The 19974-nt window shown below is 63.1% G+C and overlaps 1 protein-coding gene and 2 long non-coding RNA genes across 3 annotated transcripts; all 3 read right to left on the bottom strand.

Annotated features, from left to right (window-relative positions):
* Positions 1–6440: 6440 nt before the first annotated feature.
* LOC137458850 (uncharacterized) lies at positions 6441–8675 on the bottom strand. The gene is made up of 3 exons (XR_010991975.1): positions 8595–8675; positions 7837–8046; positions 6441–6522 (listed from the first exon to the last, which is right to left on the bottom strand). It is a non-coding gene; the product is annotated as an uncharacterized lncRNA (long non-coding RNA).
* A 530-nt stretch (positions 8676–9205) lies between these two features.
* Positions 9206–12038, bottom strand: LOC137458849 (uncharacterized). The gene is made up of 3 exons (XR_010991974.1): positions 11885–12038; positions 10463–11055; positions 9206–9374 (listed from the first exon to the last, which is right to left on the bottom strand). It is a non-coding gene; the product is annotated as an uncharacterized lncRNA (long non-coding RNA).
* Positions 12039–12483: 445 nt separating this feature from the next.
* Positions 12484–19974, bottom strand: LOC137458856 (ubiquitin carboxyl-terminal hydrolase 36-like). Its single transcript, XM_068170142.1, has 14 exons — positions 19713–19974; positions 19421–19642; positions 18615–18725; positions 17341–17443; positions 16688–16755; positions 16455–16525; positions 16010–16092; positions 15587–15698; positions 15146–15286; positions 14740–14843; positions 14365–14452; positions 13775–14074; positions 13283–13408; positions 12484–12732 (listed from the first exon to the last, which is right to left on the bottom strand). The coding sequence occupies exons 1-14, from the start codon at positions 19972–19974 to the stop codon at positions 12484–12486; spliced, it is 2040 nt and encodes a 679-aa protein (XP_068026243.1).

Here is a 19974-nt window from a genome sequence, read left to right as displayed (position 1 = left end):
CCTGCAGCAAGGGTGGGCTCTGGAGGGACCCCAGCTGAAAGCCACAAGCTGCTGTTGTCAGGGGGAAAGAAAGCAGCCTGCCCAGGCTGCAGTCTCTCCAGCAGCTCTCCTTCCTCTGCCCTGTGCCTGCTCCCAGCCCTGCTGCTGCTCAGCCTTGCCCCAAACCACTCTCCCTGGCTTCTGCTGCTGCACAGCCAGGCTTGGGCAGCAGCTTTTGGGACACTCCCAAAGCTCCCCCTTGACCAGCAGCCCTAGCTGGCACCAAGCTGGCTCTGCAGAGGAGAGATCATGGAAGCTGCTGCTCTGCTTTGTGCTCTGGGGTAATCCTGGCACCACCTGAGGAACAGAGCTGATGGCAGCACTCCAGCAGCCTTTTGGTCTCTTGAGCCAAAGCAGTGTTCTTGCAGAAGCAGCAAAGAGCACTGGAGGTGGCAGCTGGATGCCTTTGCTGCAGCACCTTCTCACTCATTCCAGAGCCAGCCTTTGCTTCAGCAGCACTCTGGGCTGTCCCTGGCTGCTCCTCCCCAGGACCCCCAAGGCAGCAGCAGTTGCTGCTCCTCTCCTAAGAGCAGAGGAGGAGAGCCAGGGACAGTGCTGGCTCCTTCCCCCATCTGCCCTGTCCCCAGTGCACTGCTGTGGCACACACTCTGATCACCCTCCCAGAGGGCACCACGCTGCCTCTCCTCTCACCCTCACCCAGTGCCAGGGATCCCTGTGGTACAAGCCCCCTTTGCCCTGCAAGAAGCCCTGTACACCTCAGGCTCCAGCAAGCCCTGTGGCACGGAGCAGGCCCCTCCAGCACTCCCCAGGGGGTGTCCTGCACGCCCAAAGACGGCCACACGGGCAGGAGTGTGCTGCTCTCCTGGCACCTGGGCCCCCAGGCTCAGTGGCACCTCCACGGAGCTGTGAGGCTGAATGAGCCCACAGGGCATGGGGCTGGAGCCCAGCACAGCAGCATCCTCCTGGTGCTTCTGGAAGGGGCAGGGGCACAGAAGGGGCTGGGCTGAAAGGGATCTTTCAAGCTCCTCCAGTCCAAGCCCCCTGCACTGAGCAGGGACAGCTGCAACTGGAGCAGACTGCTCAGCACCCCTGACAGCCTGGCCAGGCTCCAGGGAGGGGCATCTCTCACCTCCCTGGGCACCCTGGGAAGGCTCTCACCACCTTCAGAGTGAAAAATATCTTCCTCTTCTCCAGTCTACATCTCCCTCTCTTAGTTCAAGCCATCCCCTCTCCCAACAGGCTCTGCTCAAAGCCTGGCCCCAGCCTGAAGCACTGAAAGGCCACCAGGAGCTCTCCCTGGAGCCTTCTCCTCTCCAGGCTGAGCAGCCCCAACTCTCCCAGCCTGGCCTCACAGCAGAGGGCTCCCAGGCCTCCCAGCATTGCTGTGGCCTCCTCCAGCCCCACTCCAACAGGTCCCTGGCTGTGCTGAGGCCTCCAGAGCTGCCCCAGCACTGCAGGGGGGCTCAGCAGAGGGGCAGAATCTCCTCCCTGCCCCTGCTGCCCACTGCTGGGGACCAGCCCAGGGCACAGCTGGCTCTGGGCTGGTACTGCACAATGCCAGCTCAGGAGCAGCTTGGCAGCCCTCAGTATCCTCAGGGGCTTCTCCATAGGGCTGCTCTCCAGCCTGGGTTGATCCTGGCAATCAAAGGTTACTGCAGAGGGAACTTGTAGAAAAATGTCAACCCTTAAGGTGTGCACAGCAGCAACTCACAAAGAGTTTGAAATCCCTGGCAGGAAGGCACAGAATGAAAGGCAAGACTTGGATGGCCTCAGCATCCTCAGGGGGTCCCAAAGCTGCTGCACTCACAACTCTCCCTGCTTGGGCTGGCAGAGCAGCTTCTCACCACCCTCTGAGTTCTCCTGCATGACAGCACCCCAGAGCCAGAGCCCAAACTGCTTCCCCAGGAGCTGAAATTGCTGCCTGAAGTTGATCCTCAGGAAGGTTCCCATTTCCCTGCTTCCTGAGCTTACATTTGGGTGGCTGAGAGAGACTGAATCCTGTCTCTCTTGATGGGACTCAACAAAGGTAAAGTCACCTTTGCTGCTTGCCCAGGCAATGGCTGATGTGTATGGGGAGCAGCCACTGGGATGCCTCTCAGGAAGGTGCAGAGATAAGCAGACTGCAGCTGTCCTGGAAACGGGCAGAGGCCACTGCTATCCCTGCTCTCTGGAACACACACCTCTGAAAAGCTGTGCAACAGATCTGAGCAACTTCTGGCTCAGGAGAAGGCCAAGGCAGGAGAAGGCCAAGGCAGGAGAAGGCAAAGGCAGGAGAAGGCAAAGGCAGGAGAAGGCAAAGAGAGGAGAAGGCAAAGAGAGGAGAAGGCCAAGGCAGGAGAAGGCCAAGGCAGGAGAAGGCCAAGGCAGGAGAAGGCAAAGAGAGGAGAAGGCAAAGAGAGGAGAAGGCAAAGAGAGGAGAAGGCAAAGAGAGGAGAAGGCAAAGGCAGGAGAAGGCAAAGGCAGGAGAAGGCAAAGAGAGGAGAAGGCCAAGGCAGGAGAAGGCCAAGGCAGGAGAAGGCCAAGGCAGGAGAAGGCAAAGGCAGGAGAAGGCCAAGGCAGGAGAAGGCAAAGAGAGGAGAAGGACAAGAGAGGAGAAGGACAAGAGAGGAGAAGGACAAGAGAGGAGAAGGCCAAGGCAGGAGAAGGCAAAGGCAGGAGAAGGCAAAGAGAGGAGAAGGCAAAGGCAGGAGAAGGCAAAGAGAGGAGAAGGCAAAGGCAGGAGAAGGCAAAGAGAGGAGAAGGCAAAGGCAGGAGAAGGCAAAGGCAGGAGAAGGCAAAGAGAGGAGAAGGCAAAGGCAGGAGAAGGCAAAGAGAGGAGAAGGCCAAGAGAGGAGAAGGCAAAGGCAGGAGAAGGCAAAGAGAGGAGAAGGCAAAGGGAGGAGAAGGCAAAGAGAGGAGAAGGCCAAGAGAGGAGAAGGCAAAGAGAGGAGAAGGCAAAGGCAGGAGAAGGCAAAGAGAGGAGAAGGCAAAGGCAGGAGAAGGCAAAGAGAGGAGAAGGCAAAGAGAGGAGAAGGCAAAGGCAGGAGAAGGCAAAGAGAGGAGAAGGCAAAGGCAGGAGAAGGCAAAGAGAGGAGAAGGCAAAGGCTGGAGAAGGCAAAGAGAGGAGAAGGCCAAGGCAGGAGAAGGCAAAGGCAGGAGAAGGCAAAGAGAGGAGAAGGCAAAGGCAGGAGAAGGCAAAGGCAGGAGAAGGCCAAGGCAGGAGAAGGCAAAGAGAGGAGAAGGCAAAGAGAGGAGAAGGCAAAGGCAGGAGAAGGCAAAGAGAGGAGAAGGCAAAGAGAAGAGAAGGCAAAGGCAGGAGAAGGCAAAGAGAGGAGAAGGCCAAGAGAGGAGAAGGCAAAGAGAGGAGAAGGCAAAGGCAGGAGAAGGCAAAGAGAGGAGAAGGCAAAGGCAGGAGAAGGCAAAGAGAGGAGAAGGCAAAGGCTGGAGAAGGCAAAGGCAGGAGAAGGCCAAGAGAGGAGAAGGCAAAGAGAGGAGAAGGCAAAGAGAGGAGAAGGCAAAGGCAGGAGAAGGCAAAGAGAGGAGAAGGCAAAGGCAGGAGAAGGCAAAGGCAGGAGAAGGCAAAGGCAGGAGAAGGCAAAGAGAGGAGAAGGCAAAGAGAGGAGAAGGCAAAGAGAGGAGAAGGCAAAGAGAGGAGAAGGCCAAGGCAGGAGGAGGCCAAGGCAGGAGGAGGCAAAGAGAGGAGAAGGCAAAGAGAGGAGAAGGCAAAGAGAGGAGAAGGCCAAGGCAGGAGGATGCCAAGGCAGGAGAAGGCCAAGGCAGGAGAAGGCAAAGGCAGGAGAAGGCAAAGGCAGGAGAAGGCAAAGAGAGGAGAAGGCCAAGGCAGGAGGAGGCAAAGAGAGGAGAAGGCAAAGAGAGGAGAAGGCCAAGAGAGGAGAAGGCCAAGAGAGGAGAAGGCCAAGGCAGGAGAAGGCCAAGGCAGGAGGATGCCAAGGCAGGAGAAGGCCAAGGCAGGAGAAGGCCAAGGCAGGAGGCAGGACAATGCTGCTCTGAAGGAAAACGGAGAGCATACCAGGAGAGGGAAAATGACAGAGACCCTGGAAGAAGCAGACCAAAAGGAACCCTCTCTCCATGTCCTAAGTTGTGCCTGCTACAACTCATGGAGCTGCAGAGGCTGCTCAGAGGACAGCAATGACCTCTGCTCTACAGCCAAAGCTGCAGCACCCTTCCTCCACAGACCCAAACTGTCTTGGGGGGTGAGGGGGTGCCAATAGAATTCCTCTTCTCTCTCTCCCTATTTTCTCTCTCTCTCCCCTTCTGATCCATCCACTTTATTTGTGTACTACATAGCCTAGCTGTTGCTATTTTGGCCTCCTCTGTGCCTCTAATTTCCTAACACAGGAATATTCACAAGAACTGAGGCTCTTTCCCTCTCCAGACCAAGACAGTGGGTTCCTGTTCCCAGCAAACCTGTAGGATGGACTGGAAAGCATCAAGGTCTCTCTCTCCCAAAGCCCTTTGCTCCCCAGCACAGCCTGGCTGAGCCCTGGGGGCAGGAGGTGGGTGGGGGTGATGCCAACCTGAGGCAGCAGTGCATAGCAGCCTGGCAGGTCGCTGTCCTTCCCCAGGGGCAGCAGCTGCTGGGCAGGGAGCTGCAGGCAGCAGCGGCCGAAGGTCACCACGGGCTTGGGCACTCCCAGAGCAGGAACCACACACCTGGGCAGAGAGAGGGCGAGAGGCAATGGAGACACTGGCAGAGAAGAGGCTGCTTGACTCCTCAGGGGGCAGGGAAGGGAGCAGAACACAGCTGCCCAGAGCAGAGTGGCTGCAAATTGCCACCAGCAGCCTGGCCTGGAGCAACAAGCCTGTGGCCAGCAGGAGCAGGGCAGGGATTGGCCCCCTGGGCTCAGCACTGCTGAGGCCACCCCTCACATCCTGGCAGCACTTTAGGGCCCCTCACTCCAAGAAGGCCACTGAAGGGCTGCAGCAGGTCCAGAGAAGGGCAACAAAGCTGGGGCAGGCTCTGGAGAACAGGGCTGGGCAGGAGCAGAGCTGCTGGCTGGGCTGCTTTAGCCTGCAGCAAAGGAGGCAGAGCAGAGCCCTCCTGGCTCTCCATAAGTCCCTGCAAGGAGGCTGGAGCCAGCTGGGGCTTGGGCTCTGCTCCCAAGGCACAAGTGACAGCACAAGAGAAATGGCCCCAGGCTGTGCCAGGGCAGGGGCAGTGCCAAGCAGCCACAGAATTGCTGTGCCCTCTAGGAAAAGGCTCAGGGCCAGGCCTGGCCATTCTGGGCAGATGCTCCTCCAGGGGGCTGCCTGCAAGCCCTGCTGCTCCCAGCTCTGCCTGGGCAGAACCAGCTCATGATGCAAGGCTCCTCCTGGGGAGCTGCAGCCAGCAAACCACATGGCAGGGGCTGGAGGCAGCAGGAGAGCCAAAGGGCTGCAAGGAAACTGCTGGTCCCTGGCTGTGAGGGGCAGTGCCAGCAGCTCCTGGCCCACACCATCCACATCCAGCACCAGAGCCAGCTCATACAAGCCCTGGGTGTTGGAGCACAGGGTGAGCTGGGGGGAGAGCAAAGCCCCAAACACTTCAGCACCCCCACAGCTGCTGCCTTTCCATTCCCAGGCCATGGGAAGCAAGGGAGGCCTTGGCCCTGGTGCTGCTCCATCTGCAGAGCACAGGCCCTGGCAGCACCACAAGGCTGCTGGCAAGAGCTGCTTGCAGAAGTGCCTGTGGCAGCTCCCAGGCCATGGGTGAGAGGAATGCAGGCCCCAGCAGGCTGCCACTCAGCACTGCATGGCCAGGGAACAGCAGCAGTGCAGGGCAGAGCTGCTGCCTCCAGCAGAACCACTCCAGCTGTGCAGGGGGAAGCTGCTGCAGAAGCTTGGCCCAGCAGAACCTGCTCAGCTCACAGCCACCACAGCTTCTGCAGTCCCCCTGCAGAGCACTGCAGGGAATCCAACTCATCCTGCCCACAGCACAGGAGGAAGAAGAGCAGGCAGAGAAGCTAACTGCTTCCTCCAGCCACATCTCTCCCTGCAACAGCCTCCTGCTGCCCTCAGCCTTCCTCTGCCCAGCTGCAGGCCAAGGAATCAGCCTAAGCAGCTCTGAAAGCCTCAGCAGTGGCTTCTGGCCTGGAGCCTGGGGGGCAGGAGCTGCAGCTTCTGCCTGCAGGCTCCAAAGGCTGCTCCTTCAGGCAAGCCCCAGAGCAGCACAGCTCCCAACAGCCCAGCCCTGCTGCAGGGCTCTGCCTGGCCTCCCCCTCCCAGCCAGCAGCACTGAAGCCCTCTCCCAGAGCAGGGCAGCCTCAGCCCCAGCTGCTGAAGCCCCTCTGGCCCCACTGCTCCCTACCTGGATGTCCTGGAAGCTCAGGGCAGGGATGGTGCCTCTGCCAGGGCTGATGGTGAACTCACAGGGCCTGAGGCAGCTCCTGGCTCTCCTCTCCCAGCAGGGCAGAGAGGTGTCCAGCCCCTGGGCAGCGCTGGGCACGCTGGGCTCTGCCGCGCCGTCCCCGGGCACACGGAGGGTGAAGGCCACAGGCAGCAGGGAGGTGTTGGTCAGGCGACAGAACAGGCTGGGAGGGAAGCCTAGGAGAAAGGACACAGCTCTGCACCTCTGCACACAGCTCCCCTGCCTCCTGCAGGCAATCTCCTGACGTGCTCAGGCTGCCCTTGGCCTCTGGCTCTCTTCCCTCTGAGCTGCAGCTGCCGCGGAAGCCAAGCAGCTCTGTGCTGGCACTGCTGGGGGACAACAAGTTCCCCATCGGGCAGCCAGGGGCCCTCCTGGCCAAGAAGGCCAAGGCTGCTCTCAGCAGAGGGTGGCCAGCAGGGCACAGCAAGCACCAGGAGCCTGCAGCTGCAAAGGCCTTCTCCAGGCCAGCAGCTGGAGAGGACTCTTCTCCTCTTGGATCCCAGGCTGCTGCCTGCTGGCATCCCTCTGGCTCTGTCTGCTCACAAGGAAGCCAAGAGACAGGGCAGGGATGGAGGGAGGGGAGGCTGCAGCTCAGCAAGGGCCAGCACTTCTCTTAGCCAAGTCCCTCAGCAGGAGGAAAACAGAGAGGCATCCTGGCCAGGCTGAGCACAGCTCTTCAGTCAGCCCAGAACTGGCTTCCCAGGCAGAGCTGAGAGCCCCTCAGGGAAAAGCCTTCTGGGAGCCTGAGCTGAAGCAGCAGAACCTGCAGCTCAGTGCTCAGGCAGCAGAGCTGGGCCTCTGCTGGGCAAGGAGAAGGAGCCAGGGCTCTGAGCACACCAGGGCCTGAGGCAGAGCTCTTTCTTGGCCACATTCCCTGGCAGTGACAGCCAGTGGCCCTCCCAGCACCAAGCAACATCTCACCCTGCAGCTCAGGGGGGCAATGGTCTCCAGGCCTGGCAACATTGACCCACAGCAGCTATGGGCTAGGCCAGAGCTTCAACTCCCTGCTCCTGCAGTCCCAGCCCCTGGGCCCTGCTGGGGCTCTCACAGCCATCCTGCTGCCAAGGACTGGCAGCCTGGGGCTGATCAGACCATCAGGGACCCCACAAGACCCTGCTCTGCCAGTCCTTTGGGCCTCTGTGCCCTCAGGATGGCAAAGCCCTGCCCAGGCAGCCTGCAGCCCTGCTGGAACCTCCTGCAGGCTGCTCTGGAGGGCCACCAGTGCTGGAGGCTCTGAGGCTGCACTCTGGGGCTGCAGAGCCCTTGGGCTGTGCTCCAAGGCCAGGCCACACTCACCCCAGGAGCCGTCCCCGAAGCGCAGGCAAGGGACATGGAAGCGCAGAGGGGGTGCAGAGACACAGCCCCTGGGGGGACACAGCAGAGGAGGCCTTGGCTTGGCTGCAGAGCACTGCAGAGCCTGCAGCTTGCACTGCTGCTGGCAGGCTGCAAAGCTGCTCTCACAGCACAGGGGGCTGCACTCAGCCTCTCACCTGACAGCCAAGGGCCCAGGCTCAGGGGATCCTTCCACACTGCACCTCAACTCCTCTCTCAAGTGCCCCAGGACAGGGGGACAGAAGCAGACCTGCAGGAGTTGGAACTCATCTGGCCAAAGGAGGCCCTGGCAGGGGCAGGAGCTGAAGCAGGAGCCCAGAGCTGCAGCTGCAGGAGGCATGGATGGCTCCTGTCTTGTGCAGGATCACCTGCAAGACATCCCATGGCAAGCCCTGAGGAACCTTCTTGCCTTCCAGGAGGCTGATTTGTGTCCTGCCCAAGCACCTCCCTGCAGGGTTACACCCCCCTTGATGGGGGCTGAAAAGAGCCCAGCCCCAGCTGCTCTGGCTGGGCAGAGAGAGACTTGGCTTTCCCCCTCCCAGGAGGAGGGGGCCCCTGGCTCCAAGGGGCTCTATGCCACTGCCCCTCCCTGCCCAGCAAGCCTTGCTAGGCAGGGCAGAGCTCTGCTCCTGCTCTCTCTTTCCCCTGCACAGCCACTGCTGCACAGAAGGCTCCCCAGGGCTGCTGCATCCCCCCCCTGCTGCTCCCTGCTGCATCCACACCTCCTGAAGAGCTGCAGCCACTGGCACCAAGGGAGTCCAGTGCCAGCTGGGGCTGCCTTTGGATGCTTTGCCCCCTGCCCTTCACCCTATCCCTTTGGAACCTGCCCTGGGACTGAGATCTACACAAAGAGAGTGGAACAAGGACCTTTTCTTCTGCCCAACAGATTCCAGACCATTTGCTGTCCTGAGCTTACCTCTCCTTTCTCCTGCCTGATTTGCTTGACCTTCCCAGCCAAGGGAGAGGGGGAGGGAATCTCCATCAGCTTCCATTTGGGCTTTTGGCCTGCAGGGCCAGCCCAGAGCAGCACAAGCTGACAGCTGGCAAAGGCAGAGGATGCTGCCTGCTGCTGCTTGGCAGAAGCCAAAGGGGAGTTCAGCCTTTGGGGGTTTGATGCCAAGCAGCCAGGACTTCATAGAATGGATCCTGGAATGGCTTGGTTGGAAGGGACCTTCCAGCTCATCCAGTTCCAACCCCCACCAGAGGCAGAGACCCCTCCCACCAGCCCAGGCTGCTCCAGGCCTCATCCAGCCTGGCCCTCAGCACCTGCAGGGAGGGGGCAGCCACAGCCTCCCTGGGCAGCCTGTGCCAGGCTCTCCCTCCTCTCACTCTAAAGACTCTTCCTAAGCTCCAGGCTCAAGCTGCCCTCCCCAAGCTTCACCCCATTCCCTCTCATCCCCCCTCCCAGCCCTTGGCCAAAGTCCCTCCCCAGCTCTCCTGGAGCTCCCACAGCTCCTGGAAGGCTGCTCTGAGCTCTCCCTGGAGCCTTCTCTTCCCCAGCCTGAACAGCCCCAGCTCCCACAGCCTGTCTCCACAGTGGGACTTCCCCCCAAGCCCTGCCAGCCCCTGCTGCTCACCTCAGAGCTGTTGCTGGAGCCAACCAACAGCTGCCCAGGGTCCAGCTGCTCAAGGCTGAAGCAGAGCCAGGGCCCTCGGCCTTCCCCTTGGATGTGCAGAGGCAGCCTGGCCTCACAGCCTGGGGGGAGAGTTCCATTGGATGACTCCTTGAGGCCTTGAGGTGGGAAGGGAGCTTCCAAGGGCAGCCAGCCCAAGCAGCAGCACTCAGCAGAACAGCTGCAGGCACAGCAGGGAGCTCTGAGCCCCAAGCAACCTGACCTGAAGTGGTGCCAGCAGTGGGGCACCTACCCCTCCCTGGGCAACTGGGGCCAGGCTCTCACCACCCTCAGTGTCAAACATGCTGGAGGTCTGAGGAGGTCAGCCAAGGGGCTTGGAGGAATCAAGGAGCAACAGGAACTGACTGCCCACTTAAACATCCTGGGCTTCCTCTTCAGGCTCACAGGGACCTGGACTCTGGGCCAGTGTCTGCCCCGGGGGCACAGGGGATCCCCCCTGGGGGCACAGGGGGTCCCACCCCGGCAGAAGAGCCAAGGGCAGCCTCTGCTCATCTCACTTGTCAGCTGGAGCAGCACTTGGATCCTTTCTACAAGCTCCAGCCAGCTCCAGTGCTCACTGCAGGGCTGCAGCACCACAGCAGCACCCAGAGAGCACAGCAGGCTGCCCAGGAGCCAAGGGCAGCCCCAGGCACAAAGCAAAGCTCTGCTGCAGGCAGAGACAACACAGCCCCAGGGCACTGTCAGCAAGGCTCTGCCTCAGCATCAGCTCTGCTGAGCCAAGGCTGTGGGCAGCATTTGGAGGTCACCTTGGCTCCCCACTTCCTCCTCAAGGGCCTGCTGAGGCTGACACTTCTCCTGGGGCCTGCTCTTGGCTTCTCCTGCCCCAGGAGGAGTTTGACACCTCTCCAAGGAGGCAGCCAGCACTTCCTGCCCAAGCCCAAGAGCCTGAAGAGCCAGCAGAAGCAGAGAACCTTTCTGGCTGGAAGAGCTCTTTCAGCTCCAGTCCAACCATGCTCCCATTGCTAGGGCACCCCCAAACCATGGCCCTCAGCACCACACCAACCCCCCAGGGATGGGGACTCCACCACTGCCCTGGGCAGCCTGCACCAGGCCTTGACAACCCTCAAGGGCAAGAGATCCCAGCCTAGAAAGCAGCCAGGAACAAGCAAAGCCTGGCCTGAAGAGCAGAGCAGGATGCTGAGCTCCTCACCTCTGAGTGCTGAGGCTGTAGGGAGCCTCCTTGGCTCTCTTCCTGCCCTTGGCTCCTGCAGCTCCTCCCAGACTCTGCTCTCTGGGCAATCTCCGCCGGCTCTGGCCACTGGCCTGCCCCCTGCCCCCTCAGCCTGCTCAGGGCTATCTGAGGCAGCTCTCTAATTTGAGGAGTTGCTGAAGGAGGAGACTAACTTCTAAGCCTTCTTCTGAGGCTCTGTGAGCAGCACCACTCAGCCCTTTGCCTCTGCTGCCTGCTGCTCTGCCTCTGCATGTCTCGGCTTCTGCTTTGGCTTCCTTCTCCCTGCAGCTCCTCCTTTTCTTCCCCTCCTTCTCTTCGCCCTCTGCCTTATCCTCAAGATGTCTTTTCAGCCTTGATTGCTGCTTGCTGACTCCAGACACCTTTGTGCTGTCCCTTGCCTGGGGGGCAGCACGCTGGGGAGGACTTGGGCAGGGTTGCTTCTCCTCAGCTTGCACAGCAGGCTGAGCAGGGCCTTTAGCTGCCAGATGAGCTGTGGCAGCCCTGTGCTGCTCAGCAGGGGCTGGAGCTGGAGCTGCAGGAGATGATCCTTGCTGAACACCCAGAGAGGCAGCCTGCAAGACAGACAAATCCACCACTGGGCTGCCTGGCACAGCTCTGACTCTGAGCTGCTCAGATCCTCTCTGCAAACCAAAGCCACCACCAGAAGTGTCTTGAAAGCTGTGAGGCTCAGCCCCTGCCCTGCTAAGGAGCCCTGCACTGCTCATCACCAGCACTGCAGCCATGGAGCCCCCTTACAAAAGATCCAATCCAAGCCCAGTGCAGAATCAGGGCTCCAGAGCAGCACTGCAAGCTGTGGCCCTTCACACAGGGCCTCACTGCAGCCTTCCTGCTTCTCCCCAGCCCTCCTGCTCAAGGCCACTCAGCTGCCCAGCCCCTGAGACACTTTCCCTCTTGTGGCCCTTCTGAGGTGCTTGGCTTTGCCTCCAGCTGCCAGCACAGCAAACTTTCAATGGCAAAGGCAAAGCCCTGCAGCTTAGCTGCCATCTTCAGAGGCTGGCATCCAACCAGCCTGGCCTGAGGAGCAATGGACTTGATTGCCAGCAGCCAGGCCTCCTTGTCCTTCCACAGAGCAGAGCTTTGAGGAAGCCTGGCTTGCTGTGAGCCACAAGAAGGGCTGGAAGAGGAGGATCACAGGCAGGGATCATTGGGGAGGGAAACTCAGGACCTTTTTTTGCCTCCCTTTTGAGTGCAAGTCTTAGTTTTGAGGTCACCACGTCCTGGCCAAGCTCCCCAGATGAACTGGCACTGCTCCACTCCTCACAGAGCTCTGCTTCCCAGGCAGCAGCACCAGCTGAGGGCTGGCAGCTCCCAGCACAGCCAAGTTCTGTCCCCAAGAGCCTGAGCCCCCCCCAGCAAAGTGTCACCACCTGTCCTGCTCACCTGTGCTTGGGCCTGCTCCAGCTCTGAGAGCTTCTGCCGCAGCTCCAGCAGCTCCTTTTCCTTCTCAAGCACTTGCTGCCTCAGCAGCTGCTCCTGGCTCAAAGGCTGTGCTGGAGGAGCAGAGGCAGCAGCCCTGGCACAGGCAGGGGCAGTGCATTCCTCTGGCTGGAAACAGAACAGAACCTGTGACACTGCACATCCTGAGGGAGCCAGGGAGCCCTGGAGCTGCTTTGCTTAGGACAAGGTCACCCAGCCCCAGCCTCAACCTAACACCCCCATGGCCCCCATGCTCAGCTCACTCCAGCTCCCTTCCCTGCTGCCACCCTCCAGCACTGGAGCTCACTCTCTGCAGCTGTTAGGAGCTGCACTCTTCAGGCACAATGGAACCAAACTCATTTGAAACCTTTGCCCCCACTCCAATTTGCTGCTGTGACAGGGGGACGTCGCCTAACAGCAGTTCCTCCATGGCCACCCTCCAGAGCACAGGTTTGACATAGGCAAAGCAAGCCCCCCCAGTGCTCTGCATTCAGGAGTGCCTCTGCCCTGCCTCCACAGCCCAGGCCCTGCACTCCTGAGGCACTGCACTCTCACCCAGCAGCCTACAGACAAGGATGGCTGCTCTGGGACCCTCTGTCCGTACAGCAGGCACACACACTGACCGAGGGAGCTGCAGGCTGAGGGCTCACAGGGCTGCCAGCAGCACTCCCAGCTGCAGGCAGAGGTGTCACTGGCCAAGCAGGATCTAGTGACTTGACTCTGACATCCAGGGCATGCAGCTTCTCCAGGGGGAAAACCCTGTCCCACGTCGAGCGCAAGAGGAATAAACTCTTGCGAGTCTCTGTGTCCCCCTGCAGCAACAAAACCACCCCAGGGCTCCCTCAGCTCCTGCCACACACAGCCTGCAGCTTTGCTGCCAGAAGGAAGGCTGCATGGCTGTCCTGTTGCTCTCAGCACTTGGCATCTCAACACACTGGCCTGGTGTGCAGCAGCTCTCAGCAGTGCAGCTCACACTCCCATGCCAAGGGAGTCAGGCAACAGCCTCTGAGGCAAGCAATGAGCCCAGGGGCTTGTGCTCAGCTCTCCAGCCCCTGCAGGACTTTGCCCCACCAGATGCCAGAGCAGGGCTAGCACTTCCAATTCAGCCAGCTCTGCTTCAGCTCAGCTGCACCCTCAGACCCATCTGGGAGACACAGATCCAACCTCCTTGGAGGCTCAGGGCCCACTTGATTGCTTCAAACCACCAGCAGGGACCATGGCCCTCAGTGCAGAGCCAGGACAGAGATGCAGAAAAGCCAAGCACTTGGTGTGCTTCACCACCCAAGCAAAGCCACCCCTGGGCACAGGACTCACTGCCCAGCCACAGCTTTGGCCTACAGAACTCTTCTGAAGTGCAGAGACCTTCTCAAAGACAGAGAGAAAGGTTTCCACCAGGTTTGGGGCAAAAGCCTGCAGGTATGCTCCTCCCACGTTCTTGATGATGGAGTCCAGCAGGTAGAGAGCAGGGAGCTTCTGTGCTGGAGGAGCCTGGAATCGTGAGAAGAGAGGGAGGAGTTGAGACAACCAAAGCACCTCTGAAGCATTGCAAACCCAGGGATTGCCAGGCTCAGACACCTCAGAGCCAGCACTTCAGCAGGGTTGGAACACTGAGGTTTGCTCGTGCAGGCCAAACCAGCCCCTGGGACAGGCTTGCAGACAGCTTTTAACCCCCAGGCTTCTGGGCAGGCTGGAAAGCAGCCCTCGGCCCCCTGCTGCCCTGCTCTGCCCCTCTCCTGCCTCACAGCAGGACATCTCCCCAGGCCCTCCTCGCCCTCCAGCCCCCCCCAGCCCGCTGGCTCCAGCTGCTCCCCCCAGCAGCACAGCTAGGAGCAGCAGGCAGGGGAACTTCCAAACCTTGGCCGCTTGTGCCTCCACCAGGGCGGCAATGCTGCTGGCAAAGGCCACCTTCTGCTGGGCCAGGACGGTCAGCTTGCTGATGTAGGACTTGCTGCTGCGTGTCAGGCCCTGCAGCTGTGCCCAATAATCCTGGCACACAGCTGACAGCTCTCTCCTGGCTGCTGGGCACTCAGCAGGCAGCTCTGGCAGGCTGGTTCCGCTCAGCAGCTCCGACCCCATCCCAAAGGCGCTGTGGGCTACAGGGCCTCCCACCTCCTCCAGCCCAGGCAGCTGCTTCCCTGGCAGCAGCTCTGCTCTCTAGACAGGGAGAGCAGTTCAGTGACAAGTCCAGGAGCCAAGGACACGCAGACCCTGCCCTCCCCAGCCCTCCCCAGCCCCACACAGGCCTTGGCTCTGCAGGACGCCTCCTGCAAACCCTCCTGCCCTGCGCCTGCCTCCCTGCCAGGCTGCAGCCCCCCTGCCCTGGCAGAGCAGAGAGAGGGGCAGCAGCTCCCAGCACCCAGGAGCACTGGCCAAGAGCAGCCTCCAGGGCTCCCCTGGCCCACCCCTGCTGAAGACAGGAGCCCCCTGCTCGCAGCTTTCCTGACCTCCTCTGGGACGCTGCCAGTGCGGCCGGGCAGGCTGGAGGCAGCCTTGGCAATGGGCCCCTGCCAGCTCTTCCTGAGGCTGGGGATCCTGGGGAAGGCAGAGAAGGGCTGGCATGAGCTGCCAGGGGCTGAGCCTCTCTCAGAGATGCAGAGGAGAAAGAGGAGCCAAAGCTCTGAGGGCATGAGGTGCTCTTGAGGGAGAGTGAAACCGTGACAAGGGGCTGGGCCCCTCCCTGCCACCCTCCTCCCAGCCAGGGCATGCACAGGGCATTGGGGTACCCGGGCCAAGCTCCTGCCCACAGCCAGCCCTGTGCCAGCCCTGTGCCAAGTGCTGGGAGCAGGGGGCAGAGGGGCCAGCAGGCAGCAGACACTCACCTCTGGTAGAACAGCAGGTAGGCCTGCTGCTGCTGCAGGACCTCTTGGGGGGCTGCGGAGCCGACCCGCTCGTCGTCCGCTCGATACCACTGCCCATCGCTGGCCTGCAGCAGCAGAAGAGAGAGCAGGGCTGGGCTGTGCCCAGGCACCTTCCTGGCAGCAGGAGCAGCAGGAGCAGCGCCCGTGGGCACAGCTCCTCTCCCCACGAGGCAGAGGAGGCTCAGGGCAGGCCAGGGGGCTCTGCCAGAGCTGAACCTTCCCCCCTCCTGCGGCACAGCACAGCCTGTACCCCGCAGCCAGTGCTCCCCACCACGCACATCTGCTGAGCACCCTCCTTGCTGGGCCTACAGGGACCCCCCAGCACCCCCCAGCCCTGAGGGGGTGGCACCACAGCTCCTGGGCTCACCTTCACGTAGCAGTAGTAGTGCCCTGCGTGGCAGCTGTGCCCAGAGTGCAGCAGCACCGCATAGAGGCTGTACAGGACGGGGTCCCTGCGCCGCACAGACATGTAGGGGCGGAGGTTCAGCAGCATGGGGTACCGCACCTCCTGCAGAGACAGGAGGGCTCAGCAGCCGGCACAGGCCATGGCTTCTGTGCTGGGGCAAGAGCAGCACAGCTCTCCCAGCAGGGCCACCTCTCCAGAGAAGGGCACTCAGCCTCCTGGTGCAGAGGGGGTGCTGAGGAAGGCGGCAGGAGGAGCCGAACTCCGCCTGCAGCGCACAGCGGGGGAAGGGCTGCAGGAGCGCGGCACAGCTCCCGCTGGCCACAGCAGCACCTCCCGGCCTGCTCTGGGCAGCAGCACCTGGGGCCAGGAGAGAGCCTCAGCCCTGGGCTGCCAAGCGCTCACCTTGGTGATCTTCCCTGCGGCGTAGGGGGCAAAGCGCTTCAGTGCCACCGTGAGGACGTTGGGGGCTCGGTGGATGCTGAAGCGTTTGCTGGCCGACACCTCCTGCTGGCACCTGCACAGGCAGAGCTCCAGCTCTTCAAGCTGCTGCGCCAGCCAGCTGCCTGCCAGCCCTGGCCGGGCAGCAAAGCCCTTGGCACCGACCCTGCTGACAGCAGCCGCTGCTCCAGGGCCCCTGCTCACGGCCACGGCTGCCGGCCCAGCTCCTCCTCACCACAGGAGGCAGCCTTCGCGGCAGGCTTCCACGGCCACGGCCCTCAGGGCTGAGCCGCGGAGCAGGCAGTCGAGCCCTCCCGCAGCCAGCAGGGGGCACACCTGCTTGCCCCAGCACAGCGCCCCCCGGCCGCCCGCAGCCCCCAGCCTCACCTGCCACACTTGTAGGCGTTCTCCCCGCACAGCAGCTCTGCCTGCACAAACTGCCCCAGCGCCTGCACCACGCTCCTGGCCTCCTGCAAGGACAGAGCAGAGCTCAGGCCACCAGTGGCTGTCCACGCCACGGCCCCGAGAGAGCACACCCAGCGTGGGCACAGGGCCACAGGCTGCAGCAAACCCCTCAGCCCCACCAGCTGGCAGCGCCCAGCACCACGAGGGGCAGCTGCAGGGGCCCCAGCACCACGCAGCCTCACGCCCAGGCACCGGGCACTGCCCTGCCAGACACAGCAGGCAGCTCAACAAGGCAGCGGCTTCCCTCTTGCCTGGGCTGTGCCTTGGCACCGGCAGGCTCAGGAGCCCTGAGGGCAGCGATGCTGCAGCTGCAGGAACAGCCCCAGGAGAGCAGAGCTCCTCCCCAGCCCCCACCCTGCCGCCCTACCCCGATCTCCAGCGCCAGGTCCAGGCAAGGCTCGTAGCTGTCCGAGGTGCTCTTGCACTCCAAGCACGTCACTGCCAGAGAAAGAGCACTGAGCGCAGCCTGCCATGGCCCTGCACCCACCCCAGCAGCTGCAGCTGGGCATCTTCTGCACACGCTCAGCAGTGCTCCCAAATGATTCCTCCTGCCGGGCAGCCCTGAGAGGCCCAGGCCAGGAGCTGGCAGCCAACACTCACCACGGGACCGCAGGGAGCCGCCGAAGATCTGCTGAACCAGCGTCGGGGCCTGGCTCTGGCCATCCAACCTAGGCACAGGAGCAGCAGGGCTCACACCGCCCCTCCCCCACGCCCGAGGGCCCCCTCCCCGTGTCCTCAGCACAGCTCCCCCCGCTGCGCTCTGCCCAGCACACAGGCTGCAGAGCTCCAGAGGCAGAGGGAAGTCGCAGCCTCTGCCAGGCTGCTCTCCCAGGGCCACAGCTCCAGGGCTGGCACCAGGCTCCCAGGGGCACCTTCCTCCAGAAGGAGCAGAAGCTGCCGGCCGCGGCTCAGAGCTGTGCGCTGCAGACTGAGGCAGCGCAGGGCCCAGAGGAAAGCTGCTCACCCACAGCCACAGAGCTGCACCTGAGCCAGCTGCACCCCGGGTTCCCGGGCAGCTGGCACAGGATCCAGACCCACAGCAGCCTCAGGAGCGGGGGAGAGGGCCACAGCTAGGCTGGGGCAGAGGAGCCGGGAGAAGGGGGACTGTGGCACAGAGGGGCAGAGAGCTGGGCCATCCAGTGCGGCCCCTGCACTCAGTGCCTCCCTCTGGCAGTTCAGCCTGGGGCACAGGGTCAGCCCTCCCACGGGCACGGGGCACTGGTGAGGGCACAGGGCAGGAGGGCCACACATACTGGGCACAGCCGTTCCTGCAGGCCTGCTGCATGGCGTCGATGCTGTAGCGCAGGAACTCGTGGGCATCCTGCTGCTGCCGCAAGCAGAGGTGCTGGGCAATGTCTGCAGGAGGGGCAGCAGCCAGCCTCAGCATCTGCTGCAACAGATGCAGCTCCTCCCTCCCTCCCTGCTCCCCCGCAGCCCAAACCTGCTGTCAGACTCACGGCCACGGGAGGAGCCCCCCGCAGCCCACGGAGCCCCCAGCCCCTGGCAGGCTCCCTGAGTCACCTCAGGAGAGCTGTCTGCCAAGAGCTGCTCCCAGCCCACAGCTTCTGCTCCAGCATCAGTCCCTGCTCCCCTGCAGGGCAGGGCAGGGCAGGGCAGGGCAGGGCAGGGCAGGGCAGGGCAGGGCAGGGCAAGGCAGGGCAGTGCAGGGCAGGGCAGGGCAAGGCAGGGCAGTGCAGGGCAGGGCAGGGCAAGGCAGGGCAGGGCAGGGCAGGGAAGAGCAATGCAGGGCAGGGCAGGGCAGGGCAGGGCAGGGCAGGGCAGGGAAGAGCAATGCAGGGCAGGGCAGGGCAGGGCAAAGCAGGGCAGGGCAGTGCAGGGCAGGGCAGGGTAGGGCAAGGCAGGGCAGGGCAGTGCACGGCAGGGCAGGGCAAGGCAGGGCAGGGCAGGGCAGGGAAGAGCAATGCAGGGCAGGGCAATGCAGGGCAGGGCAGGGCAGGGCAAGGCAGGGCAAGGCAGGGCAGGGCAGGGAAGGGCAGGGAAGGGAAGAGCAATGCAGGGCAGGGCAATGCAGGGCAGGGCAGGGCAAGGCAGGGCAGGGCAGGGCAAGGCAGGGCAGGGCAGGGCAGGGCAGGGCAAGGCAGGGCAGGGCAGGGCAGGGCAAGGCAGGGCAGGGCAGGGCAAGGCAGGGCAGGGCAGGGCAGGGCAAGGCAGGGCAGGGCAGGGCAGGGCAGGGCAGGGCAGGGCAGGGCAGGGCAAGGCAGGGCAGGGCAGGGCAGGGCAAGGCAGGGCAGGGCAGGGAAGGGCAGGGAAGGGAAGAGCAATGCAGGGCAGGGCAATGCAGGGCAGGGCAGGGCAAGGCAGGGCAGGGCAGGGCAGGGCAAGGCAGGGCAGGGCAGGGCAGGGCAGGGCAGGGCAGGGCAGTGCAGGGCAGGGCAGGGCAAGGCAGGGCAGGGCAGGGCAGGGCAGGGCAGGGCAGGGCAGGGCAAGGCAGGGCAGGGCAGGGCAGGGCAAGGCAGGGCAAGGCAGGGCAGGGCAGGGCAGGGCAGGGCAGGGCAGCCTCCCTTACTCTTGAGGTTCCGGATGAAGGACACCGGCTTTATGGCCTGCCCACTGCTGGCAAACGCCTGCCCCACGTGGTCCTGCATCAGGCACAGCATGCAGAAGCCTTCTTGGCGACCTGGAGCAGCAGAGCAGAGGACAGGACGTCAAGGACAAAGCCAGGAGAGATGGAGGCAGGACAGAGGCTGCAGGGATCTCTCTTCCAACAGAGCTCAGCCACGCTCAGTGGTCCCTAGGAGCTCTGTGCTGCAGCACAGCTCTTGGGCATCCTGGGTACACAGGGGCCAGCAGACCTCACCCTGGCTGATGCCATCCCACTCACAGTACCACTGCAACAGCCCCCCCCCCCCCCCCCCAGAGGAGAGAGCGTCCATGGGGATGGAAAACAGCCACAGGCACTCTCCGAAGGAGGGCACAGGTTGGCCCTGAGGGGCAGGTCCCAGCAGAGCCCTACAGACAGGGCTGTGAGCCCTGAGAGCTCCCCCTGCTCCCAGCTCCGAGCCTCCCACAGCAGCTGCTGCCCGCAGGCAGCCTCCTGCCCTGCCCTGGCTGCAGCCAGCAGAGGCAGCACCTCGCCGGTGCCAGGCTGCAGAGCTGGGGAGCACCGCTAGGGCCAGGAGAAGACAGGAAGAGCCTCTGGTGGAGACAGGGGCAGCAGGGACAGAGAGGGCACAGCCCAACACTCGCAGCCCCTGCCAGGGCCACCTGCAGAGGTGCCGAGCGCAGGACAGGCAGGCAGCTCCCGCTCCCCACGGGCACCCTGGCACTGCCAGCCTGGCACCGCCAGCCGCCCGGCCCAGGCTCCCCACTCACAGCTGCGGCCGTGCTCCTCGGAGAGCAGGTAGTTGGCGAGCGGCGCCGTGTGGCTCAGGCACTGCAGCGTGGCGTTGAGGAAGCAGCTGCGCCCCAGGTTGTGCAGCCCAGCGCCGACCCCGCAGAGCCGCTCCCACCGCAGGGACAGGCGCCCCACGGGGAAGGGCAGCTGCTGGGGCACGGGGACCCCGTCCCCTCCTGCTGCTGGGGCTCGCTCACCGCCTGCAGGGAGAGGGGCGCTGAGCCACAGGGCTGAGGAGCACCAGCGGCCCCCTCGGCCCTCTCTACCTACCCTGCTTGCTGGTCAGCTCCTCCTTGGGGCTGCCGCCGTGGCTGCCAGCCTCGACCCAGAGCTCCAGCTGCTTCCCCCCGGGCTGATCCCCCTTGCCACGACCGGCACGCTCAGACTCTGCCTCCTGCTGCCACAGCTCCTTGGGCGAGGCAGCCGGCGGCCAGCCCGGAGCCCCTTCCTCACCCAGCCCCAGCCGGCGCCTCTTGGCTGCCGGCGCCAGCCCCTCCTCCAGCTCCTTCAGCCTCCGCATGCTGTGCACCAT

The sequence above is a fragment of the Melanerpes formicivorus genome, unplaced genomic scaffold, assembly GCF_026170545.1.
Source record: "Melanerpes formicivorus ecotype bairdi unplaced genomic scaffold, bMelFor1.0.p_v2 SCAF_289, whole genome shotgun sequence".
Classification (NCBI taxonomy): Eukaryota; Metazoa; Chordata; class Aves; order Piciformes; family Picidae; genus Melanerpes; species Melanerpes formicivorus.
This window is presented reverse-complemented; position numbering and strand designations above follow the sequence as displayed.